This window comes from Tachypleus tridentatus, chromosome 7 (assembly GCF_004210375.1).
Source record: "Tachypleus tridentatus isolate NWPU-2018 chromosome 7, ASM421037v1, whole genome shotgun sequence".
In the NCBI taxonomy this organism is placed as follows: domain Eukaryota; kingdom Metazoa; phylum Arthropoda; class Merostomata; order Xiphosura; family Limulidae; genus Tachypleus; species Tachypleus tridentatus.
Window position 1 is genome coordinate 172,532,857 of NC_134831.1, and position 26,847 is coordinate 172,559,703.

Consider the following 26,847-nt stretch of genomic DNA (forward strand, 5'->3'; position numbering starts at 1 on the left):
TGTTTTATAATGTCATTGGTTATTATGATTAATATTATTCTAAGTTAAGAGTTAAACCACTCACGAGCAAAATGACAGGAGTGTGAGCTCCAAAGGCAGCTAGGCCTGTTCCTAGAAGTAGAATCTGTATGGTTCTAGACTTCAACACTCCGAAGTCGAAGAAAGGGGGTTTTTCCACAACTGCTTGCTTATCCTTGGCTTTAGATCGTTTCTGTAGACCCTTCAGATGTAGAATAGCACGCCTCTGAGGGTGATACAAGGATGCTGGTCGGTAGAAAACCCCCAGAAGGAAAGTAATGAAGACGACTCCAGTGATTGCTTGAAGTCCAAGTCTCCACCCTGTTGTCCTAGAAAATAGGTGTCACGTTAAACTGTTCTAAAGGGTGCTGAAACAAATATTGTGTTATACACCTATTTTTTTAAAAAATAGGTGCTAATGTTAAAACTGTTACACGAGGTGTTAAAAGCATCTAAATATTTTATTTTAAACCTATTTTCTAGAAAATGAATGCAATGTTGAAATTTTGTTACATTGAGTATCAACAGCAGATAAATACTGTTGTGTTAAACATTTTAGGTAGTTATAATTATTTTACACTTAACTTTACAATTGAAACTCTGTTACAACTAGAGTTACAAACTATTAAAATTTGTGTTTCTTTAAGTGATATAAGTAATTACAACTTGATTTTACAAACAGTTAAGCTGCTTTCATTAGTTTGTCACTTCAAAATTAACGACGGGTATGTGAAAAAAACCAACAAGTACACCAGATTTAGCAGTTCAACTTGCGTACGTATTCAAGCATAAGTGCTGAACTTATAACTGCGGAGTTACAACGGTTTCGATACCAGTAGTTGGCAGAGCATAGATAGCACATTTTGCAGCTTTATGCTTAATTCCAAACAAACAAATAAACAATAAGAAAGGCAGATAAAAGTACTCACAGCCAACTTTTTCCTATCAAAAAGTGGGACTTGATTGTCACTCTTATGTCGCATCCACAATCCCCGAAGATGAATTTTTTTTCGTCAACTAAACAACCATTAATTCTCGGATTCATAGTTCGCCCGTACCAACTACTAGACACATACAATCCTAATACTTTGTGTCACGGAATGCGGCCCAAAGAATTTGTGTCACGTAGTTTGTTAAAATTAACTAAAATAGATAAAACACTTTTACTTAACTTACTCAGTTTATGCGTTTTACAACGGCCTGGAATGGCCAAGTGGTTAGGTCGCTTTATTTGTAATCTGAGGGTCATGGGTTCGAATATCCGTCACGACAAACAAGCTCACCTTTTTCAGCCGTGGGGGCTTTATAATGTGAGGGCAAATCCCACTATTTGTTGGTAAAAGATTAATCCCAGAGTTGGTTGTGAGTGGTGCTGTCTTCTCTCTAGCCATATACTGCTAAATTAGAGATCATTTTGCGCGAAATTGAACAAACATTTTGCATTCAAATTATCATGAGTATTTGGAAACTCAGGGGAATCTAAACGGTATTTCTTGGATGAACTGAAGAGATTAAAATACGTAGGAGGACATGCTTATCCTATTTACAACTTTGTATCTTAATCCGGGCTTATCAGCGCCACCTACCTTATACTTTCACTCAGGATCACCGGCATAATTGCCATCCCTAGTCCCATGCCACATAAAATAACGATTTCTACAAGTTCTCGTTTCCGTTTGAAGTACTGACCAATCATGAGAGTTCCAGCATCACGGGTCATGCTTACGCCACACCCTACAAAAACCCCATAGCTGAGAAACAACTGGTGAAATTGGGTAGCAAATGATGTAAAGAGACATCCGAGGGCTGTGATTAGTCCTCCCAGAACTGCTAACAATCTTGTACTTTTCCGCCGACAGATGGCGACAATGACAGGCGAGAGAAAGAGAGCAACACATGTGGAAAAGGCCCCCATACACACTGAAAAATAGACAAAAAAATAAAACAAAATTCAGAAGTGTTTTAATAACAAGACAATAATAAAAGAAGTGTGAGAAATGCCTAACAAGTACAAGGATTATAAAAACATTTTTTTAAAGCGACCCCTGAAATTTATCTAATTTTTTATTATTCTGCAAATTAAATAGTACTAAGTGTATCAGTAAAGTTTAAAATTTTCTAATTACTAACCATAAAATTATCAAAAATAATATTTATTGAAAGCGTCTGCTTGGAGGTTTTATGTATTTATTTATTGCGTTTATTAGTTACTAAAACCAGTTTAGTGAGATGTTAATATACTCTATCTTTAACATTGTTAAAATACTATTACCCTTAACACAGACTGAAATAATAAAACAAATATAGTCATCAAAGCACCCTCTGATAATTGTATATGTAAATCCATTAAGTGCAAAATATTCATAAATCTATCAAATACAAAACATACACTAAACTGTGAAACATAAGATATACACTAGCTCATGAAATAGGAGATATACAGTAATTTTAAGTTATTATGATAAGTTGTAGTGATTATCGTAACACGTGCTACTTTATGTATCTTTAAGAGTTTATAAAACAGTGCTGAATTACAGTAAATAATAAGAAATAATTAGAGATATTTACATCACAAACTTAGAATGTTATTCTGGATTCTTCCTGGAGTGTCATGATTGGATATTTATCACATCTTGTAAAACACTATTGTAGAAAATTTGATAACAGAAAAGATCAACCCGTTACAGGACATGGACATAATACATCTGTAGAGAGTTGTAACACCAAGAAACCAGTATTGGAAGCACAGTAACAGCAAGGGGGCAAACATCTGAAGAGAAGTGTTGTTGGAGTAAGTTTGGTTTATATATACATATCTAATTATATTTCACTTTTGTTTTCGCCCACACATCTTCACTTGCATGGGAATGAATATCTGAGCATTAAGGAACGCTAGATTAGCTCCTTCAATGGGTAGCTATGACTCTTCTACTGAATTTGCTTTTCATTGAGTTTCTATTTTCACATTTAGTTTTGTATTCATAGAGGTCGCAAGTAAACCATCTTTGCAATTCCTATAAATCCCGTGGCTGAACCCATCAAATTTTCAGTAACTGTTCACAACGAGTCTAGCTGATGGAACTCATTTAGGAGATCATTGTCTATGGTAATGTATTTTTACCCAACGCGAAGGGGCTTAGGGTCCCGTTTCTTCAATTCTACTTGTGATTATGTCACGGTACTAATACAGTGATACGTTCTTTTTATGGCTCGCGGGCCCTGTTTACACAGCGTGGGAGGATTATTACTTTACCATTTTGATGGGATACGCGTATCATACAGTCCTATTGCATTGTTACAACTTTGATCCTTCCGCTGCAAACATTTGTAACTATTTATAGTTTGAGTCACATAAAAAGGAAAAAAAATAACTAGTTCAACCCCACATCTGAAACTAAGAGAACGGACATAGCGAGCCCAGGTCATGCATCCATCTCTAAGATATAAATCTAGGAAGGGTAATGTAAACCTTAATCTATATACGTGATAACTGAGTGTCTGTCTGTTATGATCTGTATATCCTGAACGGTTAATCTTAGAAATATATATATATACTTTCATATCGATGAGAACATTAAGCCATCAGTTTCCTTATATGTTGAACGATCAGGCTCAGGAAGAAGAAATTTATTAAGAAGAAAAATATTTATTGTTGTGAGTGAATTTCACGCAATAAACGTGACTTACTCCTTCGATTGATCGAAAGAAATATTTTGAAAATAGGAACACAAAAATTAAAAACGTATAAAAAGAAATCTGTGTTTGAGTACAGTTTTGTTGCCGTTTGGTTTTATATTCACGTGGGTATTGTACATATGCATGAATTCATTGTACCGTGTAGAAAAGTTGATTTGAATTTAATATATCCCCCTCTGACACGTCTTGTGGAAATGGCAACGGTCAGAAAGCGTTCATTTCGGCAGCAGTCTTTTCTTGCTCTCAGTAAATAACAAGGAATCGTGGCATCCATCAGGAAAAATAAAAATAAAAAACAGACACTACACTTACCGAACCTAAGAGCTCTATTGTGCTGGACCCATTGCGTGGAAATCCAAACATTTTTGCCAATAGTATATTACATTTAGCCTACTTTGCTTTAACGAAAACGCAGTGTAATATTTCTTATTGAAATAAGACACGGAAGGAGAAAAGATGTTTGTGAAGGTTTAGTTGGTTGCATATTTTTATTTATTTATTAGTACTGTTCTTGGAACTATACCGCTGAATTGTTTTAATAAGCATTTCTTAGTCCAATATAAAATAAATGACGTATGAGACGCGTATCACAATACAATGAACAGTTGACGAATACAGAAAAAAGAAACGTTACTACCAGAATCAGTGTTGTGTTTGAATTTCAAGCAAAGCTACTCGAGTGCTATCTGCGCTAGCCGTCCCTAATTTAGTAGTGTAAGACTAGAGGGAAGGCAACTAGTCATCACCACGCACCGCCAACTCTTGACCTACTCTTTTACCAACGAATAGTGGGATTGACCGTAACATTATAACGCCCCCACGGCTGGGATGGTGAGCATGTTTGGTGCGACCGGGATTCGAACCCCGACCTTCGGATTACGAGTTGAACTCCTTAACACGCTTGGCCATGCCGGGCCGACTGCCAGAACCACAAAGACGAGAGAAAGCTTTTATTCAAATTTACTCAAAATCAATATTTTTTTTTATTTGAACGCTAACCGAATCTAGTCGTATTTCCCCTAACTTCTCCTTTCGCATTAATAAAATATTTACATTTTCCTAGACTTGCTCTAAGTTATGTACTATTTCTAATCAAGGGATGCTAATTACATATTTCAAAATTAAAAATTACATACACAGAAGGCTGGTGGTCAATATCACTCCCACCACAAAATTTTATACTACTTTTATCTGATTATATTGGGGTTTGATTGTCATTCTTCTAACGCACCAAGGCCAAGTGCGAATGAACTGTTGCGATAACGGGCTACGAACCGTGAATTGTCGAATTTACAGTCCGAAGACGTTAATCACCAGAACACGTTAGTACCATTGCTAATGCCTTAACTAGGAGTGTGCAATGTCAAGAAACAAACTCATAATGATTAGAATGCGCTTATTCATCACTGGGGTACTCTCGCTGTTATGGATATTTTCGACCATAATTCTTATAACATCTCACGAGGTTTAAACAGTTCAGGAGGTTTAGGCTAGCCCTCAATCCATATACTTAGCTGACAGTTCAAAGTACTCATTATAACATATGATGAATAAATTAAAAATGATGAAAATATATGTATTTTATGTAGCGTACATTTTAACTAATACAGGTAATGGACTTTCGATTAAAGAAAGAACGAAATGGAAGTTGTATGAAACTTTTCCATTGTTATTAACACTTCCTGCACTACATTTTGTAGTTGATTTACTTTTATTAAACCAAAAAAGAAAAAATTTGCTTTTCAAAAACAAGGTTCCCCCACCACAAACACACACTTATGAATATTCAACAAAATGTTTTTATTGTTTTATTCTTTTGTGTTAATACCTTAACTTCCAGAAACTTAGCGCAGATGTTGTACATATTTATTGTTTTAACATTTATTTTAGGGTACACACAAAAGCTATCGGTCTCTCGCCAACTCTTGGACAACACTAGCGAAACAATTTGTGGATTGGTGGATTTGTAAATCATACTTCGCTAAATTACGTATTGAAACATTTCACAGTGAGAAACAATATTTCTACCCTGAAAAAAAAAAGAGTTAATTGTATTCTGCTACATTTTATTACTGATATATAACTTTAACAACGTATCAGAGATTATCAGATACTATAGATTACTAATATTTATAAAATATAAAGCTGGTTTATTCCGAATACATAGAACAAGTAAGCCTTAAGTTTGTTAAGACTAATACTTTGTATAAAACACATTGTTAAGCCTAATACTCATGTTAAAACTAATACTTTGTATAAAGCATATTTTTAAGCCTAATACTTTTGTTAATACTAAAACTTTGTATAAACATATTGTTAAGCCTAATACTCGTGTTAAAACTAATAGTTTATATAAAACATAAGCCTTATACCTATGCAAAACTAATGGGTTACACATAACATATATTATAAAACATACTGTTAAACCAATGCTGATGATAAAACTAATGGTTTATATAAAAAAGAAATATTGTTAAGCCTAATATTGATGTTAAAAATAATGGTTTATGCAAAACATATAGTTAAGCCTAATACTCATATAAAACTAATGGTTTATATAAAAAATACTGTTAAGTCTGATATTGATGTTGAAACTAATATTGCATAAAACACATATCGTTACTGAAGGACGATGAGAAAAAATTATGAAGCTTGTTTGCTATTCAAGTGCAAAGCTACAGAGTAAGTTACCCGAACTGTGCCTATCACAGCGATCGAAGCCTAAATTTTAGTGTTATAAGCCTTCACATTTGCACTGAGGTCATATTTTAGGACTTTATTACGAGTAAAAACAAAAACAGCGTTTTATGGCACAGTAAAAGATAAAATATTTATTAGATATCTCGGCTAACTAATTGCGATAACACAGTGATGTTAGGGCTAACTAAAAGCTGAATCGTTCTATTAACTACAAGACTTGGAGTAAATTTCCATGAATATACGATATATATAACTCTACCGGCTAAAATGGACTGATGAAAAGACGTCAGATGTATTTCCTAAATTTCATATTACATTTTTCATACATTTATACATAATATATGATACGCAAAATAAAAAGATTAAATTACTCAAACTCGAAAGTTTCTAGGAAAACTTATCTGTTCTTCTAAAGTGTTTTCAGTCTAAAGGATGAACAGACTTTATAACTTTTCAATAAATCAAGATCAGAACCGAAACTTAATCCCGTGTCCAACAATCGACACTGCAAACAAGAGTATAAAGTATACATATATTTGGTCTCCTTCATCGTCTTTGTCGTTAAAGAAATGTAAACGATAGAATCTTGTTCAATCAAAAAAAGCCGTTTATAAGTTACTACCCACAGCAGAAACCGCGGACTTAATTCAATCGCGGACTGTCTCATGAAGCACGAAAGCCCTTTTACGATTATTACTACCCTGTGGACTTAGATAATTCTTCTAGTGTTATCTCCTCAGACAGACGAAGAACGCAGAACTTTATGTAAGTATATGTATGCGAAGGTTGTTTGTATAAATATACAATCTGTACCAAATTTATTCGTTTATGACTTCGTAACTTTGCAAGATTATTTATTTATTTATTTTTCAGTTTTCTAAGTGACCTTTCGAAGCATAGGGAAACCAACGTAATCTGAAGTTGTATTCAGTATACTAAATTACCATGGCAGGTATCAGACCCACAAGATAAAAGTATGCGTGCCTAAGACTTTCCATGTGATTTGTGTTCAGTGTAGGGTTAGTGCCCATTTTTATCATAATAACTTGTCCCCAGATATTCATACGTTACTTACAACCGAAGTATGTCCAGCAAGGACGTTTTGTGGCGAAATTCATAACCCATGGACATATCAATGGATATTCTGAGAAGAAAACTAGAAAGGAAATGTTTCATTTAGAAAAAATGTGTCCCAATAGACTGCCACCTTTACAATGGTTTTATGTCACACTTATTTTTGCGCAAAGATATGAAAATGACTATCTGCACATAACCACCCTTAATTTTGAACTAACAGACTAGAAAAAATAGCAGTTATAGTGGACAATACCGCAGCCAACTTTTGTCCGACCGACAGTGGGATTTGATTATAATTCTTATAACTCACCTATAGTCCTGAAGAATGGAGTACGAGTTTGCAGCAAGGGACACGAACCACGAACTCTAATATTTATAGTACGAGCACACTAACATTTAACCGCACCGGGATTGATTTTGAAGAGGGGGGCCTGACGAACTCTTTTTTTCTTTTCGTAAACCAACTTTCGTTCAATCATGAGAAAAAAAATCGACTGGTTTCAGTTGGATGACCTGGCTTTATCAAAGTTTAATATAAGTCATGATTACTCAAACTGTAAAAAAATAAAACAAAAGGAATCCTCAATAGCTTCTGTACTTGAAATTCATTGAGGCTGGATTAAAGTAAACTAATGTGACTTTTTCTTCGTTTACATTAACTATATTTTAATGCGTCAGTAATACCAAACGTGGTGCGCAGGTAAACTCGATTCAGTTCAATTACTCATTCAAATCTCTACCACTCTACCCTCAAGTTGAAATTCTTTTAGATAGGATTAAAGTAAATTAATCTTTGAGATTTTGGGTGTCATCAAATACATTAGTCGAAAGAGTTTTACCTCCTGAATCGAAAACTGTAATCAGAACTCAAATTTTTTAAAAAAATGACGGAGCTGTGAGCTAAAAGTTGAAAGACTCAGAGGCGTTCTACAAGCCAATAAGCCGCGACTGAAAATGTATAGTAAATTTTTAGTAACAAACAAATACGTATCAGTTTCGGGAACTTGTAAAAACAAGAGGAAAGTGAGGAGATATTTTAATTCGTCAACCTCGATCACTGTTTAGTTGTCTTTATCTTTAAAAATGGAAAATGAGCATTTCGTGTAAGCACACATAAATCATCGTATAAGAATTCATACTAATCAGTTTCACAAATAAAAAACGAATTCGCCTAATTACTATCAGTCGATCTCACATCAGGCTTTTATTTTAACCCCACAATTATCGATTATGTTCTCGACACATTAGATTTTTAAACATATGTCGCTGTAGTTTTTACGCATGAAATTGTCTGTGAATCTAGGAAATTATTGGTTATGGGTTTCTTACGAACATATGGTTGAAACACACACACACAATTTTAAACAAAGATACCTTCCAAGCTATAATATTCAGTTCTATTCACTGCTGCTGGGAATCGCCCCCAAATATTTTATTAGAAGATGATGGGTTTCAACTGTACAAACGCAATTCGGTAATTTGAGGGTTAACACTCGCATCTTCCTGCGGGCTGAGATATAAACAAGAAAATTTATTTGTACGTCTCTCGAGCTAAGATTATGAAAGTTTATGTAGCATCGCCGACCGGAAAAAGCTTCTGTGGTCGTATTCTCGTTACTTCCACTCAAATAAACACCGCAGTGTTGACACTTAGGCTTAGAAAAACAAACATTTATTCACTGCTACACTAAATTTTACGTTGCAACGTAAGCGCCTAACCTCTCTCAAAACTAGTTCCTTCTTCATCAGCCCTTAAGGATGAGATACAAATGGATCAGTTATGAAGGTTCCAGATATAAAAGTAAACAGAGAGCTTCAATGTCCTAACCAGGAAGTCTGCTGGGAGTCGTGCTGATGCAAAACTCGCCTTTTTTACCATACAAGACATATTTAAATAAACAAGTATTCGTTTTAGGCTAGTTCCATATTTGAAGTTTCGTGGCTCGTGTCCGGTTATCTTTAAAAAACGAAAAACAGTTTGATTCGTACTTTTGGATTGTGGGAGCATTTATAAAAATGACGGTTAAACCTAGTTATTTAGTCTCACAAGAGTAGCCCAAGAATTGGCGGTGGATGGTGTTAACTAGCTGTCTTCCCTCTAGTTTATTACTTCACAATTAGTGACGGATGGCGGAGTAGCTTTAAGCAAAATCTAAAAAACAAACAAACAAAATAAATCTATCAAACGTCAACCAGATACTTTTTTTATTAGCACTCGCATCGCCGTGTCTTACTTAGTAACCAGTGTTATAAACGTGCAAGATTGGATGTATATAACAGTGACGTAGAGGCCCAAACTTTAACTAATAATGAAAACTGTACTAAGAACTTGCTATTTGCATAAATGTAGATGAAAATAATTCCAAAATAGGTTGAAATATATAGGTTTTGCTTTAGTAAAGCAGGTGACTAAACGGTAGTAAACAATGACTTATAACCTCACGCCAGCTGTAAGTTCTACAGATACCTAACCCTAAAGTTCTTAACTTATTTTTGTACCATTCACTACATGTCAGATCAACGTGTTGCGTCATATTAAGAATTCTTAAGTGCTTTTTTTTTTTTCAGTACGCAGTGTAAAATAAAAAAAATCGAAGAAAGTCCCAGGAAGTATTATTATAATTATAATATTATAATAAATATAAACCAAGTTAATAAATATAAACTGACAAATAAAATAAACTGACAAATAAAATCCACAAAAAAAAACGTGTTTAAAAAGCCATTGGGAAGAAACCTTATCGGTAATTCTAGGACTTAAATTTTTGTTGGAATATTACTATAAATTCCTCTAATTCCTAATAGACTAGATTAAAAATGTAATGTTTATAAATGTAATAGGCTTAAGACTAATGTCTTATGGAAGTATAATTAATTGTAAGAAGCGTACACATCATAACAATTATACGATTTCATTTATAGGATATCGACCTTCACTACCTAGGGGGCAGCAGTAACCTTGGACGGTTTTCATTAATATTCAGAGAGTTTGGTTTGTTTTGAATTTCGCGCAAAGCTACATGAGGGCTATCTGGCCCAGCTGTTCCTAATTCAGCAGTGTCACACTAGAGGGAAGGCAGCTAGTCATCACTACCCACCACCAACTCTTGGTCTACTCTTTTACCAACGAATAGTGGGATTGACTGTAACATATAACGCCCCCACTGCTGAAAGGGCGAGAATATCTGGTGTGACGGGAATTCAAATCCACGACCTTCAGATTACGAGTCGAGTACCCTAACCCTCTGGCCATGCCGGGCCGCTATTCAGAGAGAAAGTGTGCCTGGTAGAAAACAGAATATCGTACGGAGAATCAATAAGATAGTGTACAATCGTCCTCCACACGAGCCTGGGATTGTGACCTAGTGATAAACTAAGCAACAAAAATACTTTCTAGTCTACTAAAGTTGTGTAAGCACGTTACGTTTCACTTGTTTACGATTCCTGATTTTCAAAACGTTTTATAACTAATTTTCTTGCAGGATGACCTATCACCGCGATTGTTTAGGCACAGATACGGAAAAACTATTAGTTTCATCACACCAAACATGGTCGCTCTATTAGGAATGAGGGCGTTATAAGATGAGAGTCAATCCTACTATTCATTGGTAAAAGAGTAGCTCAAGAGTTGGCGGTCGGTGGTAGTCACTAGTTGTCTTCCCTCTAGTCTTACACTACTAAATTAGAAACGGCTAGAGCAGATAGCTCTCGTATAGCTTTGCGCGAAATTCAAAACAAACAAATAAACTGTCCTGTTTTTTTTTTATAGTAGTAGTACACTACTGGCCGAAATCTTAAGGCTAATGAACAAAAAGAAAAAATATGCATTTTGCGTTGTTAGACTCAACCACTTATTTCAGTAGAGCTTCGAAAGATGAAAATAAGAAAAGGGAAAATAAAAAAACAAACTTTTTTAGCATTTAATAGAGAAAATGTGAACACTATAAAATTAGCCTAAATACTAGATGGTCAAAAGTTTGAAAAGATTGAAGAGCTAGACTGAGAAAACTTCCACATTCTCCTTATTCTCCAGACTTTGCCCCATCTGATTATCATCTATTCCGAAGTTTACAGAGCTATGTTGATGTAAAAGAGTTTGGAACACATGAAGATATCAAAACTGCCTTATCTACATTCTTTTCCTCCAAATCCCAAGAATTTTATAGAAGTGACATTCAGTGTGTGTTTGTGTTTTTCTTATAGCAAAGTCACATCGGGCTATCTGTTCAGCCCACCAAGGGGAATCGAACTCCTAATTTTAGCGTTGTAAATCCAGAGACATACCGCTGTACTAGCGAAGGACAGTAACATTCAAAAACTTGTGAATTGTTAGCAGGAAGTAATTAACAATAATGTAACATACATTGTTTGAAATTTCTTCTATTCCTCTGAAGTTAAAATCGGACATTTCTTAAAGGATGACCTTATATGTAGGTTTTCATGAGCGTACCCCTAGCGACTATTGAACTTTGTAGAATAAAGTAAAGTAACTCGAACATTGATTAAAAATCGGAGATGTATTAGAGTAACATATGCATGACCTCAAGTACATATTTTAAACTTATTTATAATTTGTCTCTTGTAGTAATTTTGTAGCTACTCACTTTAGTGAATATGTCGCAAAATTCGCCTGACATTTATTGCTAACGAAAGGTGTGAAAACGGGTACAAGTGTTAAGTTACACTGGTTATAAAACGTTGGGAAATCATCTAGTGTTTGTTTTGTTTGTTTTTGAAATTCGCGCAAAGCTATACGAGGGCTATCTGCGCTAGCCGTACCTGATTTAGCAGTGTAAGACTATAGGGAAGGTAGCTAGTCATCACCACCCACCCTAAACTCTTAGGCTGCTCTTTTACCAACGAATAATAGAATTGACCGTGACATTATAACGCCCCCACGGCTGAAAGGGCGAGCATGTTTGGTGTGACGATCATTTAGTGAGACCAAGGTTTTTGCTCTTAATCGAGGGTCTTGTCAGTTCTAGTCAGAAACATTTTGATGGTTTTGATTTAAATAATGAATTTAGTATTAACTATCACTAAACGGATATTTATGTCACATGTTATTAAAACGTGATCTAGAATATTTAGTTTACTTTATAGCCTTTACAACACACACACACACATAACATGAATCATTGCCTTAGAGCATTATAGCGGGTTATGTAACACGTGGTTGTTGCAACAATGAATTAAGTGCGACAGGTTATTGCAACAATAAGCCAAATAATTCATTGTTACTGAAATAATAACTCGACTGCACTTACTTATTTTAAAGTTTAAACTAAGACAGATATCACATGAAAAATAACGCCGCCTAATTCGTCATATAAATGACACGTGACTTTAGTTTCAATGTCCATGTTTTTGACTGACACTAGTATTCTTGAAACACTTGTATCTTGCTTGAGTATAAATCGAAACAGAAACTCTACTTCAATGACTTCAAGTTATTATTGGTCATATGTCTTGAAGTCATTTTGTTAAAGCGTGTAAATAAAAAAAAATCTGTGTTTCAATCGTTAATTAACGAATATGACAACCATTCATAGCATGGTTAGTAGGGATTATATATCATAGAGACAAGAAAGGTGGATAATACAGGTGGAAGGACAGTGGTGTGGTTGATGTGTGGTAACATTGATGTAATTCACTAGTATGGATTATATATAATAAGGACAAGGAAAATGGATACTACAGATGGAGGGACAGGAAATTGTGAAATTGAAAGAAAGTGTGAAAACAAGGAAGAGACGTGTGGTTAAAAACGAAGAAACACATGAAACTGTAAAGAAGAGAAGTGTTTTTACAACAGTGTGGAAAAGCACCAAATAAAAAGTAGTTTAGAAAAGTAGTTTATAAAAGTAGTTTAGACGTAAGAAGAAGAAAGAAGCATTTAAAGTGGTGTGAAGAATGACGAGTTGATATGGAACGTCACGTAAAAGACAAAACAATACAAGAATACGAGCTATAGTGTGAAAAACAGCGAATCTACTTGACAAGCTGTCATCGAAATAACGACCGTTTTGTAGCCAGAATGCACTAATGATGCTAAAACATGGAGTGTCGGTGTTGGCTGTGGGTAAACTCTATTCTAATAACTGCATATGGCGTAACAAGACCAGAAGAGTAATAAACTTGGCTTGCTTGGGTTTCGACATGACTTATAGCCACCTTCAGAGTCAACTCAAGTGACAGCAAAAAAACAACAGTAAGTGAGTCAGCAGAAAATTGGGTTTCGTCCAGCCAAATTCTCAAACCTCTTGACGCAAGTTTTAATGCTGAGACAGATTCGCGAAGTCAGTGACTGGGGAAGTCGTCTTACTAAAATACGTCAAGAACTGAAGTATTACCTAATGTTTTAAGGTTACGATATGTTTTAAACTGAAGAGAAGGAGCTCCGACATCTTGTCAGTAAATAAACATTAATTTAGTGGAGAGCTAGTCACAAACCGATGAAAAACGAAATAAACATTATAGTTTTCTGTACAAAGAGAGAAAACTGTTTTGAAATGACCGACCAACTTAAAATGCCAGTTTTATGGGGCAGAATATATTCTGGAAAATTAGGGGGGGGAATATTATGTTTAAAAATTAATATGTTGACAAGCTCTGGGCCCGGCATGGCCAAGCGTGTTAAGGCGTGCGACTCGTAATCTGAGGGTCGCGGGTTCGCATCCCCATTGCACCAAACATACTTGCCCTTTTAGCCGTGGGAGCGTTATGATGTGCGGTCAATCCCACTGTTCGTTGGTAAAAGAGTAGCCCAAGAGTTGACGGTGGGTGGTGATGAATAGCTGCCTTCCCTCTAGTCTTTGCTAAATTAGGGACGGCTAGCACAGATACCCCTCGAGTAGCTTTGTGCGAAATTCAAAAACAAACAAAGGCAAGCTTTGACTTGGCTTTAACTGATTGCTTTGTTTGTTTGTTTATTGTTGTTTTTTACACATTCCACGCTAGCTTAATCTGCTCAGGCTGAAATCAAACAATGATTTATCAAACTAAATTGGGTGCTCTGTGGAACACGTTCAAACTTCTCATTTCATTGTGTGTAAAAAATTGTATACCTGAAATCTGAGTTTATTTCTTCGGGATTGTGGCGCTAAGCAACTAAAGCGCTATCTGGATGCTTTGAAAGTGGGACGAAAATACCAATACATATTTAAAAACGGTACAAATGAGCCAGAGAAATAAGGAAACTTATATTCCATAAACACTTTATAATGACAAGGCAATACCTCCAGGTTTTGATTAGCCAACCTGCAATTGTATAGAGCACCCAACCATTAGGGAAAATACCTCTACGATGTTCCATAAACAAGCCTAAAATAACAATACAGTGTTTTACAATGAAAACAATGCTTTCTTAGCCTGCTTATTAATTTCACGGGACGGGGTACAAAGAGTTGTTGACCAATTATATTTGATTACATTACCTTTCAGAGCTATCGTCAGACCTCCTATTGGCACAGCGGGATGTCTGCAAACTTACAATGCTAGAAACGGGATTTCGATACCTGTGGTTGGCAGAACACAGATATTCCATTGTGTAGCTTTGTGTTTAACTACAAACAGATTTAATTACTACAGTAAGAACGTAAAATGTTTCCACTGTGAGTTGTGTTTTCTGCCGAGAAAGACATGCGCCTTTTTTTTAAATAATAGTAATATAGGGATTTCTCACGTTTATAAGCTGTATATATTATATATATGCTCTAATTTAAACACAATAGGAAATTAAAAACTTACTATAATGTTTATATAAACTGTCATAAGAGCATGCTTAAAAGATGAAAGAAACTTAAGATAACTGTTATTGGTTTGTACAAAACTATTATGAACATAGTAACTGTATAATATTCTGTGTTGGATAAGACAATTTGACTGTATTCAGTAAGATGCACAACGGAGGTCGCAGGTGTACTCTTATTTGTTTTCCTTTTATTTCCAAGCACGATCTGCGTTAACCATTCCTGTAGTTTTAACTGACAGACTAAGAGGGAGAACATCTAGTCAGCAGCGCCTGCCGCCAGCTGTTGAGGCTATTCTAAGCCAGTAGTGGAATTGTAACGACATTCTAAAAGCACACCCACGTGCCACTGTGAGCTATGAACTCTCAATTTCATAGTACAGGAGGCTGATTATAAAGGCCACGCCCCGTACATGAAAGCTGAGGGTTTCTAAAGCTTTCTCAGCCTCGTCTATATATTGTTACCCCACTTTTTGTAATATCTCTAGAATTTCTAATATACACAAGAAAGTAAGCAAACAAAAACGATGTAACTTCATTAGGTGTTAGTGATATCAATATAACGATTTATATGAGAAAGTCTTGATGAGATAAATATACTTTAGAGAAAGTTATGTCATTAACTACAATTCTAAAGGTAATTCTACAATGCTATAATTCTACAAGAACAAATTTATATTTTTTAACTTTAATCTAAAACACATACACCAGTAATTGTATACCCTTGGATACAACTTTAAAGACATAAGCAAATAGGAAAATTTGATCTTTGGCTATAATTATACACCAAAAGCAAGAATTGAATTTTTTCTCTGTGTTTAAAGAAACACAAAGTTATTTTCTATGTGTTTACCTTATTGTTATTTTGAAAGGTTAAGATATAGTATTGGATTGCAGTTGCTATTCACAAAACTAAACTTTGTATAAAGTTATTTTCTGTTACATAACTAATACAAAGGTTCAAGTAAAAAGTGTTGGGGAACTTTTCCATATGACTGGATTGTTTTCACTATAGGTAGTAACAACGTTTTCCATATGACTGGATTGTTTTCACTATAGGTGGTAACAACGTTTTCCATATGACTGGATTGTTTTCACTATAGGTGGTAACAACGTTTTCCATATGACTGGATTGTTTTCACTATAGGTGGTAACAAGGTTTTCCATATGACTGGATTGTTTTTACTATAGGTAGTAACAACGTTTTCCATATGACTGGATTGTTTTCACTATAGGTAGTAACAACGTTTTCCATATGACTGGATTGTTTTCACTATAGGTGGTAACAACGTTTTCCATATGACTGGATTGTTTTCACTATAGGTGGTAACAACGTTTTCCATATGACTGGATTGTTTTCACTATAGGTGGTAACAACGTTTTCCATATGACTGGATTGTTTTCACTATAGGTGGTAACAAGGTTTTCCATATGACTGGATTGTTTTCACTATAGGTAGTAACAAGTTTTTCCATATGACTGGATTGTTTTCACTACATATATTAATAAGGTTTTCTACTTGATTGGTTTGTTTTCACTACAGATTTTAACAAAGTTTTCTTTTTGACTGATTTGTTTTCACATAGGAAGTATTGACAAAGTTTCTGTTTAACTGGTATTATGCAAGTACTTTAAAAATACAGTCAGATTAACTATTATAATTATAACGCTCTCATATCTAAGGGCACGAATTGCATCAAGCAGTATATAGCGGCTCGAACCATGGACTATCCAAGTAAAAACATGTAACACTAGCTACTATGCAGCGCCTGGTCCTGACACCATAGAAAGACCTTGATTTTGTTTTGAAAAATGAAACTAATTAATCCATTCATTGCAAAGTTTTAAAACACAATTTTCTAATTAATATTAGTTTAGAAGTACTTTCAGCCCTTGCATGACCAGTTGGTTAAGCCACTCGAATCGTAATCTGAGGATCGCGGGATTGAATCCCGATCGCACCTAACATCTTTGCCCTTGTAGCCGTGTGGGCGTTATATGTGACAGTCAATCCTAGTATTCGTTCATAAAAGAGTAACCCAAGAGTTGGCGGTGGGTGGTGATGACTAGCTAGCTACATGTCCTCTAGTCTTACACTGATAAATTAGGGACGGCTAGCGCAGATAGTACTCGTGTAGCCTTGCGCGAAATTCAAGAACAAACAAAACAAACGAGTACTTTCAATTTTGTATTAATTCACATTGTGTGTTTCTTTGCGCGCGAACCCCTTCCACAGTTTTGTAAGTAGAAGTATCTTGGGTGTCCATGAAGGGTCCTATCTGTAGTGTATAGTTCTTACCAAGAGGGCTAAACGCCTCTGGAAGATCACCCAAGCATATTGGGGGTCTAGGAGTAGGTGTTTGGAGTCGCTGATCCCGGATCTTGAATCGGATTTGTGTTTTTGCTCACCCCACCCTTAGGGCCTTCGGTGGTGACATGTTTGAAACTATATTCATTGCCGTACGTACATGCTAGCAGAGCTAAACTTGGTTAATGGAGAAGCTCGAGTGATCCACAGAGACCTCTGGGAGTCATAAGAAGAGGGGTCCCTGACTCCCGCTGAGTATTGTAATTTACATATTTATATTTTTTACGTATCTTATATTTTATCGGGCATTTTATACCAGATTAAGTAAAATCGTTTTACACTATTACGTCTAACTTCTGACTAATATTCCCATCTTAATATCTAATTAACAGTACGTTATATCCATGAACAGGACAGAAGAAAAATGTATTCTCTAACGGTTTCTTAACTATAAAAAGCCATAAACAATATGTTATTACGTAAGCCCGAACTCGAGCTCACTCTTACGACATCTGAAAGGGAGTTATCTTGTTCTTCACTGAATGGTTAGTCCTATTTTTGACGATCTTACCTCCTGCTGGCTTAGCATGGACACTTCCCTCACGCCTTGCGCCACCTGCTGGGCAAATTATTAACAGCTGAGGAAGGAGTACCCAAATTAGTTCTAACTGTGAAGATAAGTTGTTTGATATCAGCGAGGTTAAGTGTTTTAATGACTAAATCGGATCTCTTCAAAGATGTTTATAAATAACAATGTCACAGTTGTTATGTTATCCTCTCATACCTGAGGTCACTACGTAAGTCATGTGTGGGACGTATACAGTAACAAATTGTTAACAACTGAACGCTATTAACTAATACTAATATTACGGCATAACAACTGTATCTAAATAACTTTGAGGCCTAACTGGACTCATAAAAATATGAAATAAATTACAGTTTATAATGTATAGGTGTTATTTTATAGACATAGAGGTGTTATTCGATTATTATATAGGTGTAATATGGACATAAGGGTGGTTTGTTTGTTTGTTTTGAACAACGAGCAAAGCTACACGAGGGCTACCTGAGCTAGTCGTCCCTAATTTAGCAGTGTAAGACTAGATGGAAGGTAGCTAGTCATTACCACCCACTGCCAACTTTTGGGCTACTCTTTTACCAAGGAATAGTGGAATTGACCGTCACATTATAACGCCCCTATGGTTGAAAGGGCGAGCATGTTTGGTGTGACGGGGATTCGAATCCGCGGCCCTCAGATTACAAATCAAGCGCCTTAACCACCTGGCCATGCCAGGCCCACATAAAGGTGGAAGTTGATAGATATATATCTGTAAGTCAATGGGCGTATAAATGTAATTTGGTGGATATATATCTGCAAATTAATAGCTGTAAATCAATTGGTATATAGATGTAATTTGGTGGATATATACCTGCAAGTTAATAGCTGTAGATCAATGGGTAGAGGTTTAACTTGGTGGATATATATCTCCAAATTAATAGCTGTAGATCAATGGGTAGAGGTTTAACTTGGTGGATCAGTGTGTAACATAAAAATTGTTCTAGTAATTATAGGCTTATTAACCTTACATCAGTTGTGGAAAAGTTTTGGAAAGTCTGCTAAAAGGTACTTTACAACATCATTGAATAAAGTTTAGAATTTTATTGGATAGTCAACATGGTTTCGCTAAAGGAAAAAATCTTGCCTTAAAAATCTCTTGACATTCTTTGAAAAGATTAGTGCTTATGTTAATGAGGGTAAGGGTGTGGATTTGGTGTGTCTGGATTTTCAGAAACCATTTGACAAAGTGCCACATATAAGGATTGTAAAGAAACTTATTCTCTATAGGAGTGGAGGATAGGTTAACTAATTTGATGGAAGAGTGACTGGATGGAAGAAAGCAGGAAGTTATAATTAATGGAGTTTAGTCAAAGTGGATTAAAGTTACAAGTGGTTTACCCCAGGGTTCCATCTTAGGACCTTTGCTATTTTTGATTTACATCAATTACATAGATGAAGGAATGGTCAATAAATTATCTATATTTACTAATGATATTAAAGTCTTTAGGTGTTGCTAGCTGTATAGAGGATGCTGCTATTTTACAAAAGAATTTAAATAATTTATTGAGTTGGGCAAATAAATGGTAGATGGGTTAAATTATAAGTATAATTTGGATGAGAATAACCTTAACAGTGTCATGAAACTATCTTGATCAGTCTCTTAATATATTCAAATAGCGTTTTTTTTAGTTCAAATAGTTTTTAGTGGTAGAGCAAATAGGATTTTAGGTCGTATACAGAGAAATACTGAATAAAAGTCTAAAGATGTTATAATTCCATTGTATAGGTCACTGATTAGGCCACATTTGGAATATTGTGCTCACTCGTGTGTACCTTAACTTAGGAAATAGATTGAATTGTTGAAAAGGGTTCAGATAAGTGTTAGTTAAATAGTGCCTGGGATTGAGGGATTGTCACAGTAGGAGAGACTAAGATCCTTAAAATTCTTTCCTCTAACTAAAAAAAGATTTAGGTGGGATCTGACTGAGGTGTTGTTGATTGTAAAAGGAATTGATAGTGTTGATGCATCAACATTGTTCATACTTAACAGCGAGAATTATGGAACTAGAGGTGACAAATATTGATGTAAGCAACATAGAAGTCGTCTTCAGATAATTTTATTTTATAAATAGGTTGACCTATGAGTTGCCTTCGGATGTTGTGGAGGCACTAAATTTGAGTGAGTTTAAAAGAAAGCTTGATAGATATATGAATGATAAGAGCTGGCTGTGCATTTGTTTAATTTATTTATTTAATAGTTTTAGTTTGGTTCAGAGGATGGGACAGTCGAGATGGACCAACAGGTTCCTAAACATCATGTTATGTATATAGGTTTAATTTGGTGGATATATAGAGCTATAAATCATTTATTATATAGCTTTACAATAATGGGTATATAGAATATAGCTATAAGTTATTGGTTATATAGTTTTACATTAATGGGTATATAGATATAAGTTATTGGTTATATATCTTTAAATCAATGGGCAGATATCTGTAACTTAATCAGTACATAGGTATAATTTGTTTTATTGTAGATAATTTCTCTACTCACATCTTTTGTTCAATGATTTGTCCGAAACATAGCCCTTAGTATTATCTAGAAAAGTGGGTTAAGAAATACTTGCCTAGATTTATTTAAAACAACAGAACGATATAGAACTTGTTGATTACAGCCACTCCTCGGTGGGTTTGAGGGATTATCATCATAAACATAGGGTTTCGACACAACCGTCAGGAAGATCATAGAGAGTCCATTGTGTAGCTAGGTACCTATCAAAAAACTAATAATCCATTGTGTAGCTAGGTACCTATCAACAAACTAATAATCCATTGTGTAGCTAGGTACCTATCAACAAACTAATAATCCATTGTGTAGCTAGGTACTTATCAATAAACTAATAATCCATTGTGTAGCTAGGTACCTATCAACAAACTAATAATCCATTGTGTAGCTAGGTACTTATCAATAAACTAATAATCCATTGTGTAGCTAGGTACCTATCAACAAACTAATAATTCATTGTGTAGCTAGGTACCTATCAACAAACTAATAATCCATTGTGTAGCTAGGTACCTATCAACAAACTAATAATCCATTGTGTAGCTAGGTACCTATCAACAAACTAATAATCCATTGTGTAGCTAGGTACTTATCAACAAACTAATAATCCATTGTATAGCTAGGTACCTATCAACAAACTAATAATCCATTGTGTAGCTAGGTACTTATCAACAAACTAATAATCCATTGTGTAGCTAGGTACCTATCAACAAACTAATAATCCATTGTGTAGCTAGGTACTTATCAACAAACTAATAATCCATTGTGTAGCTAGGTACCTATCAACAAACTAATAATCCATTGTGTAGCTAGGTACCTATCAACAAACTAATAATCCATTGTGTAGCTAGGTACTTATCAACAAACTAATAATCCATTGTGTAGCTAGGTATCTAGCAACAAACTAATAATCCATTGTGTAGCTAGGTACCTATCAACAAACTAATAATCCATTGTGTAGCTAGGTATCTATCAACAAACTAATAATCCATTGTGTAGCTAGGTATCTATCAACAAACTAATAATCCATTGTGTAGCTAGGTACCTATCAACAAACTAATAATCCATTGTGTAGCTAGGTATCTATCAACAAACTAATAATCCATTGTGTAGCTAGGTATCTATCAACAAACTAATAATCCATTGTGTAGCTAGGTACCTATCAACAAACTAATAATCCATTGTGTAGCTAGGTATCTATCAACAAACTAATAATCCATTGTGTAGCTAGGTATCTATCAACAAACTAATAATCCATTGTGTAGCTAGGTATCTATTAACAAACTAATAATCCATTGTGTAGCTAGGTACTTATCAACAAACTAATAATTCATTGTGTAGCTAGGTATCTATCAACAAACTAATAATCCATTGTGTAGTTAGGTATCTATCAACAAACTAATAATCCATTGTGTAGCTAGGTACCTATCAACAAACTAATAATCCATTGTGTAGCTAGGTACCTATCAACAAACTAATAATCCATTGTGTAGCTAGGTATCTATCAACAAACTAATAATCCATTGTGTAGCTAGGTACTTATCAACAAAATAATAATCCATTGTGTGGCTAGGTACTTATCAACAAAAGAATAATCCATTGTGTAGCTAGGTACTTATCAACAAACTAATAATTCATTGTGTAGCTAGGTACCTATCAACAAACTAACAAACAAACTATCGTAGCCTTTTATTGAGAACTGAGTGTAACTAAACTGAGAACTGAGAACTGAGTGTAACTAAACTTCGGAAACATCAAAAAAAGAGAAAAAAGCACGATTTTCACAGATTCCAAAGTCTTTGGTCTCCAACAGAATAGCAATGGTGGCTATGTTTCTGATGGCTATGTTTCTGATAGCTATGTTTCTGATGGGCATGTTTCTGATAGCTATGTTTCTTATGGCTGTGTTTCTGGTAGCTATGTTTCTGATGGCTGTTTTTCTGATAGCTGTGTTTCTGATAGTTATGTTTCTGATAGCTGTGTTTTTGATAACTATGTTTCTGATGGCTATGCTCTGATAGCTATGTTTCTGGTGAGGATTTAGGAACTACTTTGTCGCTTTCATACTCATTGAAACAATTACTTAACATCCCAGTAAAAATCATTGACTTGCTAATCGTTTTGTTTTTATGTCACGTCATTTGGATTCTCCGTTGCCAATAGTAAAGAGCAAGTCCTTGTCCATATAATAGTCAGAAATGACAGTGATTAAACAACAATAACAAAAATAGTTTGCGCTGTGTAAATATATCAGCATTCGTTATAGAACTGTAATTAATCACATTGCTACACAATGGTTACAGGAACACGTTATTAAACATAGACGCACGATTTTTTTTCTTCTAATATATCTGAAAGGTTCTTAAATACCTCCACAATAATGGAACAAAATTATTTTCCAGACGCGACTGTTTTACTAATAAGAATAATGTTAAATATTTTATTTCAAACAGTGCTCCCCCAGTGACACAGTGGTATATTTATAGACTTAAAAACGCTAGAAACCGGGTTTCCGTACCCGCGGTTGGCAGAGCACAGACAGCCCATTGTGCAGTTTTGTGCTTACAAACAAACAAACAAACAAAAACAACAACCATCCAATATTAAGTTATTTAAAACCAAAATGAGTAAATATATATTTAATAAATTCTCAGTGACTGGTTTGGCACATTTGTAAATAATTTTTGCTTTATGGTTACATATGTTTCATGGCTGAAATTTGATAAGTTAATGGCTTCCTCCCAGTGGCTCAGAGATATGCCTGTGGACTCACACCGCTAAAAACCAGATTTCGATACTAGTGATAAGCAGAGCACAGATATCCCATTGTGTAGCTTTGTGGTTAATTCTAAACAAACAAATACAAAATCCTATATCAAAGATTAGGCCCAGCATGGCCAGGTGGTTAAGGCGCTCGACTCATAATCCAAGAGTCGCGGTTTCGAATCCCTGTCACACCAAACATGTTCGTTCTTTCTGCCATTAAGGCATTATATAATGTTTCGGTCAATCCCACTATTCGTTGGTAAAAAATGTAGCCCAAGAGTTGGCGGTGAGTGGTGATGACTAGCTGCCCTTCCTCTAGTCTTATACTGCTGAAGTGGGAACGACTAAAGTAGATAGCCCTCATGTAGCTTTGCGTGAAATTAAAGAAACGACAAACAAACGAATAGTGAGAGTGACTGGCACTCTTATAGTGCATTTCTGGTCACCCTTACTATTAAGATCTATTAACGCGGTCTCCCGCTGGTACAGCGGTAAGTCTGCGAATTTACAATGCTAAAATCAGGGGTTCGATACCCCTCGGTGGACTCCCCTGATGTGGCTTTGCTATAAGAAAACACATACACACACACGTTCTCTAATAACGGAAATACCTTATAGTTTCACTTGTTTTCAAGCGAGTATAGAATATACTTTTGACCTGCTACGAAAAAACGTTGAAGTGTTTAATTTTGAAAATAAATTATATGTTGTGAAGCGCAAGTCTACTCAGTAGATTATCTGACCACCTAGGATATCTATCGCACTCAGTTTTTAGTGTTTTAAGCCTAAAGACTTGCCACCGTGTCACTGAAAAGGTTTTAAAAATAACAACAATAATAAAATACAACAACTTTGTAACATTGTGTTACAATGGAAAAGGGAAACTTGCGAATGTGATGAGACTGGGATAGTAAGAGTTTTTATTTAAGTTAAGATATCAGCAAAATAATGATTTACCTCGTAAGTTACTGAAACATATAACGAGTAGGCTTAATATGAGGCCAGACGAAACGTTCGTCTCGCGAATAAGCATTAAAACAGAATAATAAAATAGAAACTCTGTTCCTGTGACACTGTTTCAATGTGATTGTTTCTGACATGGTCTTCATGCATTATTAAGTAATGGGTTACTATATCTCGAGTTTGTGGAGTTTGAACATGTATTTTAAAAAAATAAACCTGTAATATGTTTGAATGAAATAAGTTTCGAGTCCTTAAAAAACAGAGTAATTTACTTATACTGAATCATACATAGTAGAATTCTTATAACGCTAAAATTCGGGGTTTGATCTCCCGCAGTGGACAAAATGCAGATAGCCAGTCGTGTAGCTTTTTGTTAGAAGAAACAAAGGAAGAGACAAAGAGAATGCTTTTTTATACAATAAACTCCACCTGGTGATAAAAAGTGTAAGTAGATTAACCCGAGAATTACGGATGGGACCATATAGATTCAAATGATTCTATTACACTTGCTTTCAGAGTTCCACTTTGATGATGGCTGTTCTCTCCTAACTTGTTTTACCATGTCTTTTGATACCGAGTTCTGTCACAAGTAAATATGTAATATGACCTTACATCAGAAAGTACTGATAGTAAACGATATATAAAATAGACATGAACTTGAGTACCAAAATAAGTGTAACAATTACTTGTAAACTAGTACTTTGAAATTCAATGTTTATGAGATAGCAAACCTCTTACTGTATTTACAGCCATAACCTATCACAAACACTGCTACATTTAAACACGTAATTAATCCTACGGTGACACGTTTGAGCTAGTGCAAAAGTAAAATCATGTATCAGTGTCTATCAAATATTTTTATGTCTTCGTATTTCTGTCTTTAAAACTGATTTATTTCCATTCTAAGAGTGGCCTAGTAGTAAGTGTGCCAGGACTGTGAATCCAGGGATTCGATTTGTCACACACACACCAGGAATAAACGCACTCTGCGGCTGTGGATGCGCTAAAAGAGTTAACAGTCAAATCTCTCTATTTTATGAAAATAAGAGAGTAGCCCAGAGCTTTCTCATTTACCATCCGTTTAGTCAATCAGTTCAAAATCAGGTAGGACTACTCACGTTCAGCCCTTGTATAACTTTGTCCAAGGACCTGAAACAAGTAGACAACAGAAAAAGCTATTTATTTTTATCTGTACTCAGAATATTAAAAACACTGTGGAGATACCACTTATCCGAGAGGTTAAGGCCAGTGTAGAATTGTTAATACATCTGTTTAAGTTCCTAGTGAGGAACAGCGGTAAGTCTATGGAATTGCAACACAAATGTATAGGAGTTCGACTTCTTGTAGTCGACACAGCAGATAGCCTGAATAAACAAAGAAATCGCTCGTTTAGTCCTAACACGGAGACCAATACGTCTCTAGAACTGTTTCTTAAGCCTGCTTACAATCCTTATTTTATTCGGTGTTTTGTTTTCTTTTATTATTACTGTTTTGAACCATATCAGTAGGAGAGCGATTTAACAACGATCATTTTTCTTCTCACAAACGACGTCAGCGACGACTTCGCACGAGGGGAAGTTAAATCATTACAGTGAAGAAAACCAATAATGCTCTCATACGATGATACTGCTATGACAAAGCGATGTGATTTATAGGGGGCGTGGAAGAGACAGGAACGAACTACAAATCTCACAGATTCAGTAAGATAGTTCTAATTTCAAAGGAAAACAAAAGACACGAGCGAATAGTAAACCAAGCCACATTAAATCGTATTTTACGTGACGGTTATATATATAAAAAATGTATATATATAACAAACAGATACTAACGGAAACACGATCACATTTTAGTCTACTAAATTAACCTGCGTGACCAATTGTTAACTGCTCGTTTGCTTGCCGCTGTGACCATAAGAGTTTGGTGGGGAAATATTGAGTAGTAAGAGAGTATATGAGGCTCTTATGTATGATATACACTCTCGCCTAGTGGTAATTTAGTGACCTCTTTGTGTGTGTGTTTTCTTATAGCAAAGCTACATCGAGCTATCTGCTGACCCCACCGAGGGGAATCGTACTCCTGATTTTAGCATTGTAGATCCGCAGACTTACCGCTGTACTAGCGAAGGGCCCCCTCTTTTTGTTTTGTTTTCCAAGGTTAAAACTACTACCTCAAAATGGTTGATGGAATATAGTTGAATCTACGTCGCCTGGTGGCCATAAAAACCAGTCAGTAAAGGTAGCTAATATTTTTTACCTTACCGAACTGTTGTGCATTTTTGTTATTGATGTTTCTGAACCTAGAATTCCTGTTCCCAGAATAAAGAAAAAATAGAATATTTTTTGTCAAAGTCAGACAATTATTTTCACCTCAAGTAAAGCTAGTCAGATGAGAATAATCTAAGATATAGCTCGTGAAGGGTCACGAACAGTAATAAATAATTTTATAAG

The 26,847-nt window shown here is 35.2% G+C and overlaps 1 protein-coding gene across 2 annotated transcripts in view; it reads right to left on the bottom strand.

The window, feature by feature from the left end:
* LOC143257257 (monocarboxylate transporter 10-like) overlaps positions 1-26,847 on the bottom strand; it is a 182,315-nt gene that overhangs the window by 15,341 nt on the left and 140,127 nt on the right. For both annotated transcript variants that reach the window (XM_076515689.1, XM_076515690.1), the window contains exons 2-3: positions 1,605-1,938; positions 65-347 (exon numbers count right to left, since the gene is read on the bottom strand). In XM_076515689.1, the coding sequence (XP_076371804.1) occupies positions 65-347; positions 1,605-1,938 (617 nt within the window). The remainder of the gene's footprint in view (positions 1-64; positions 348-1,604; positions 1,939-26,847) is intronic.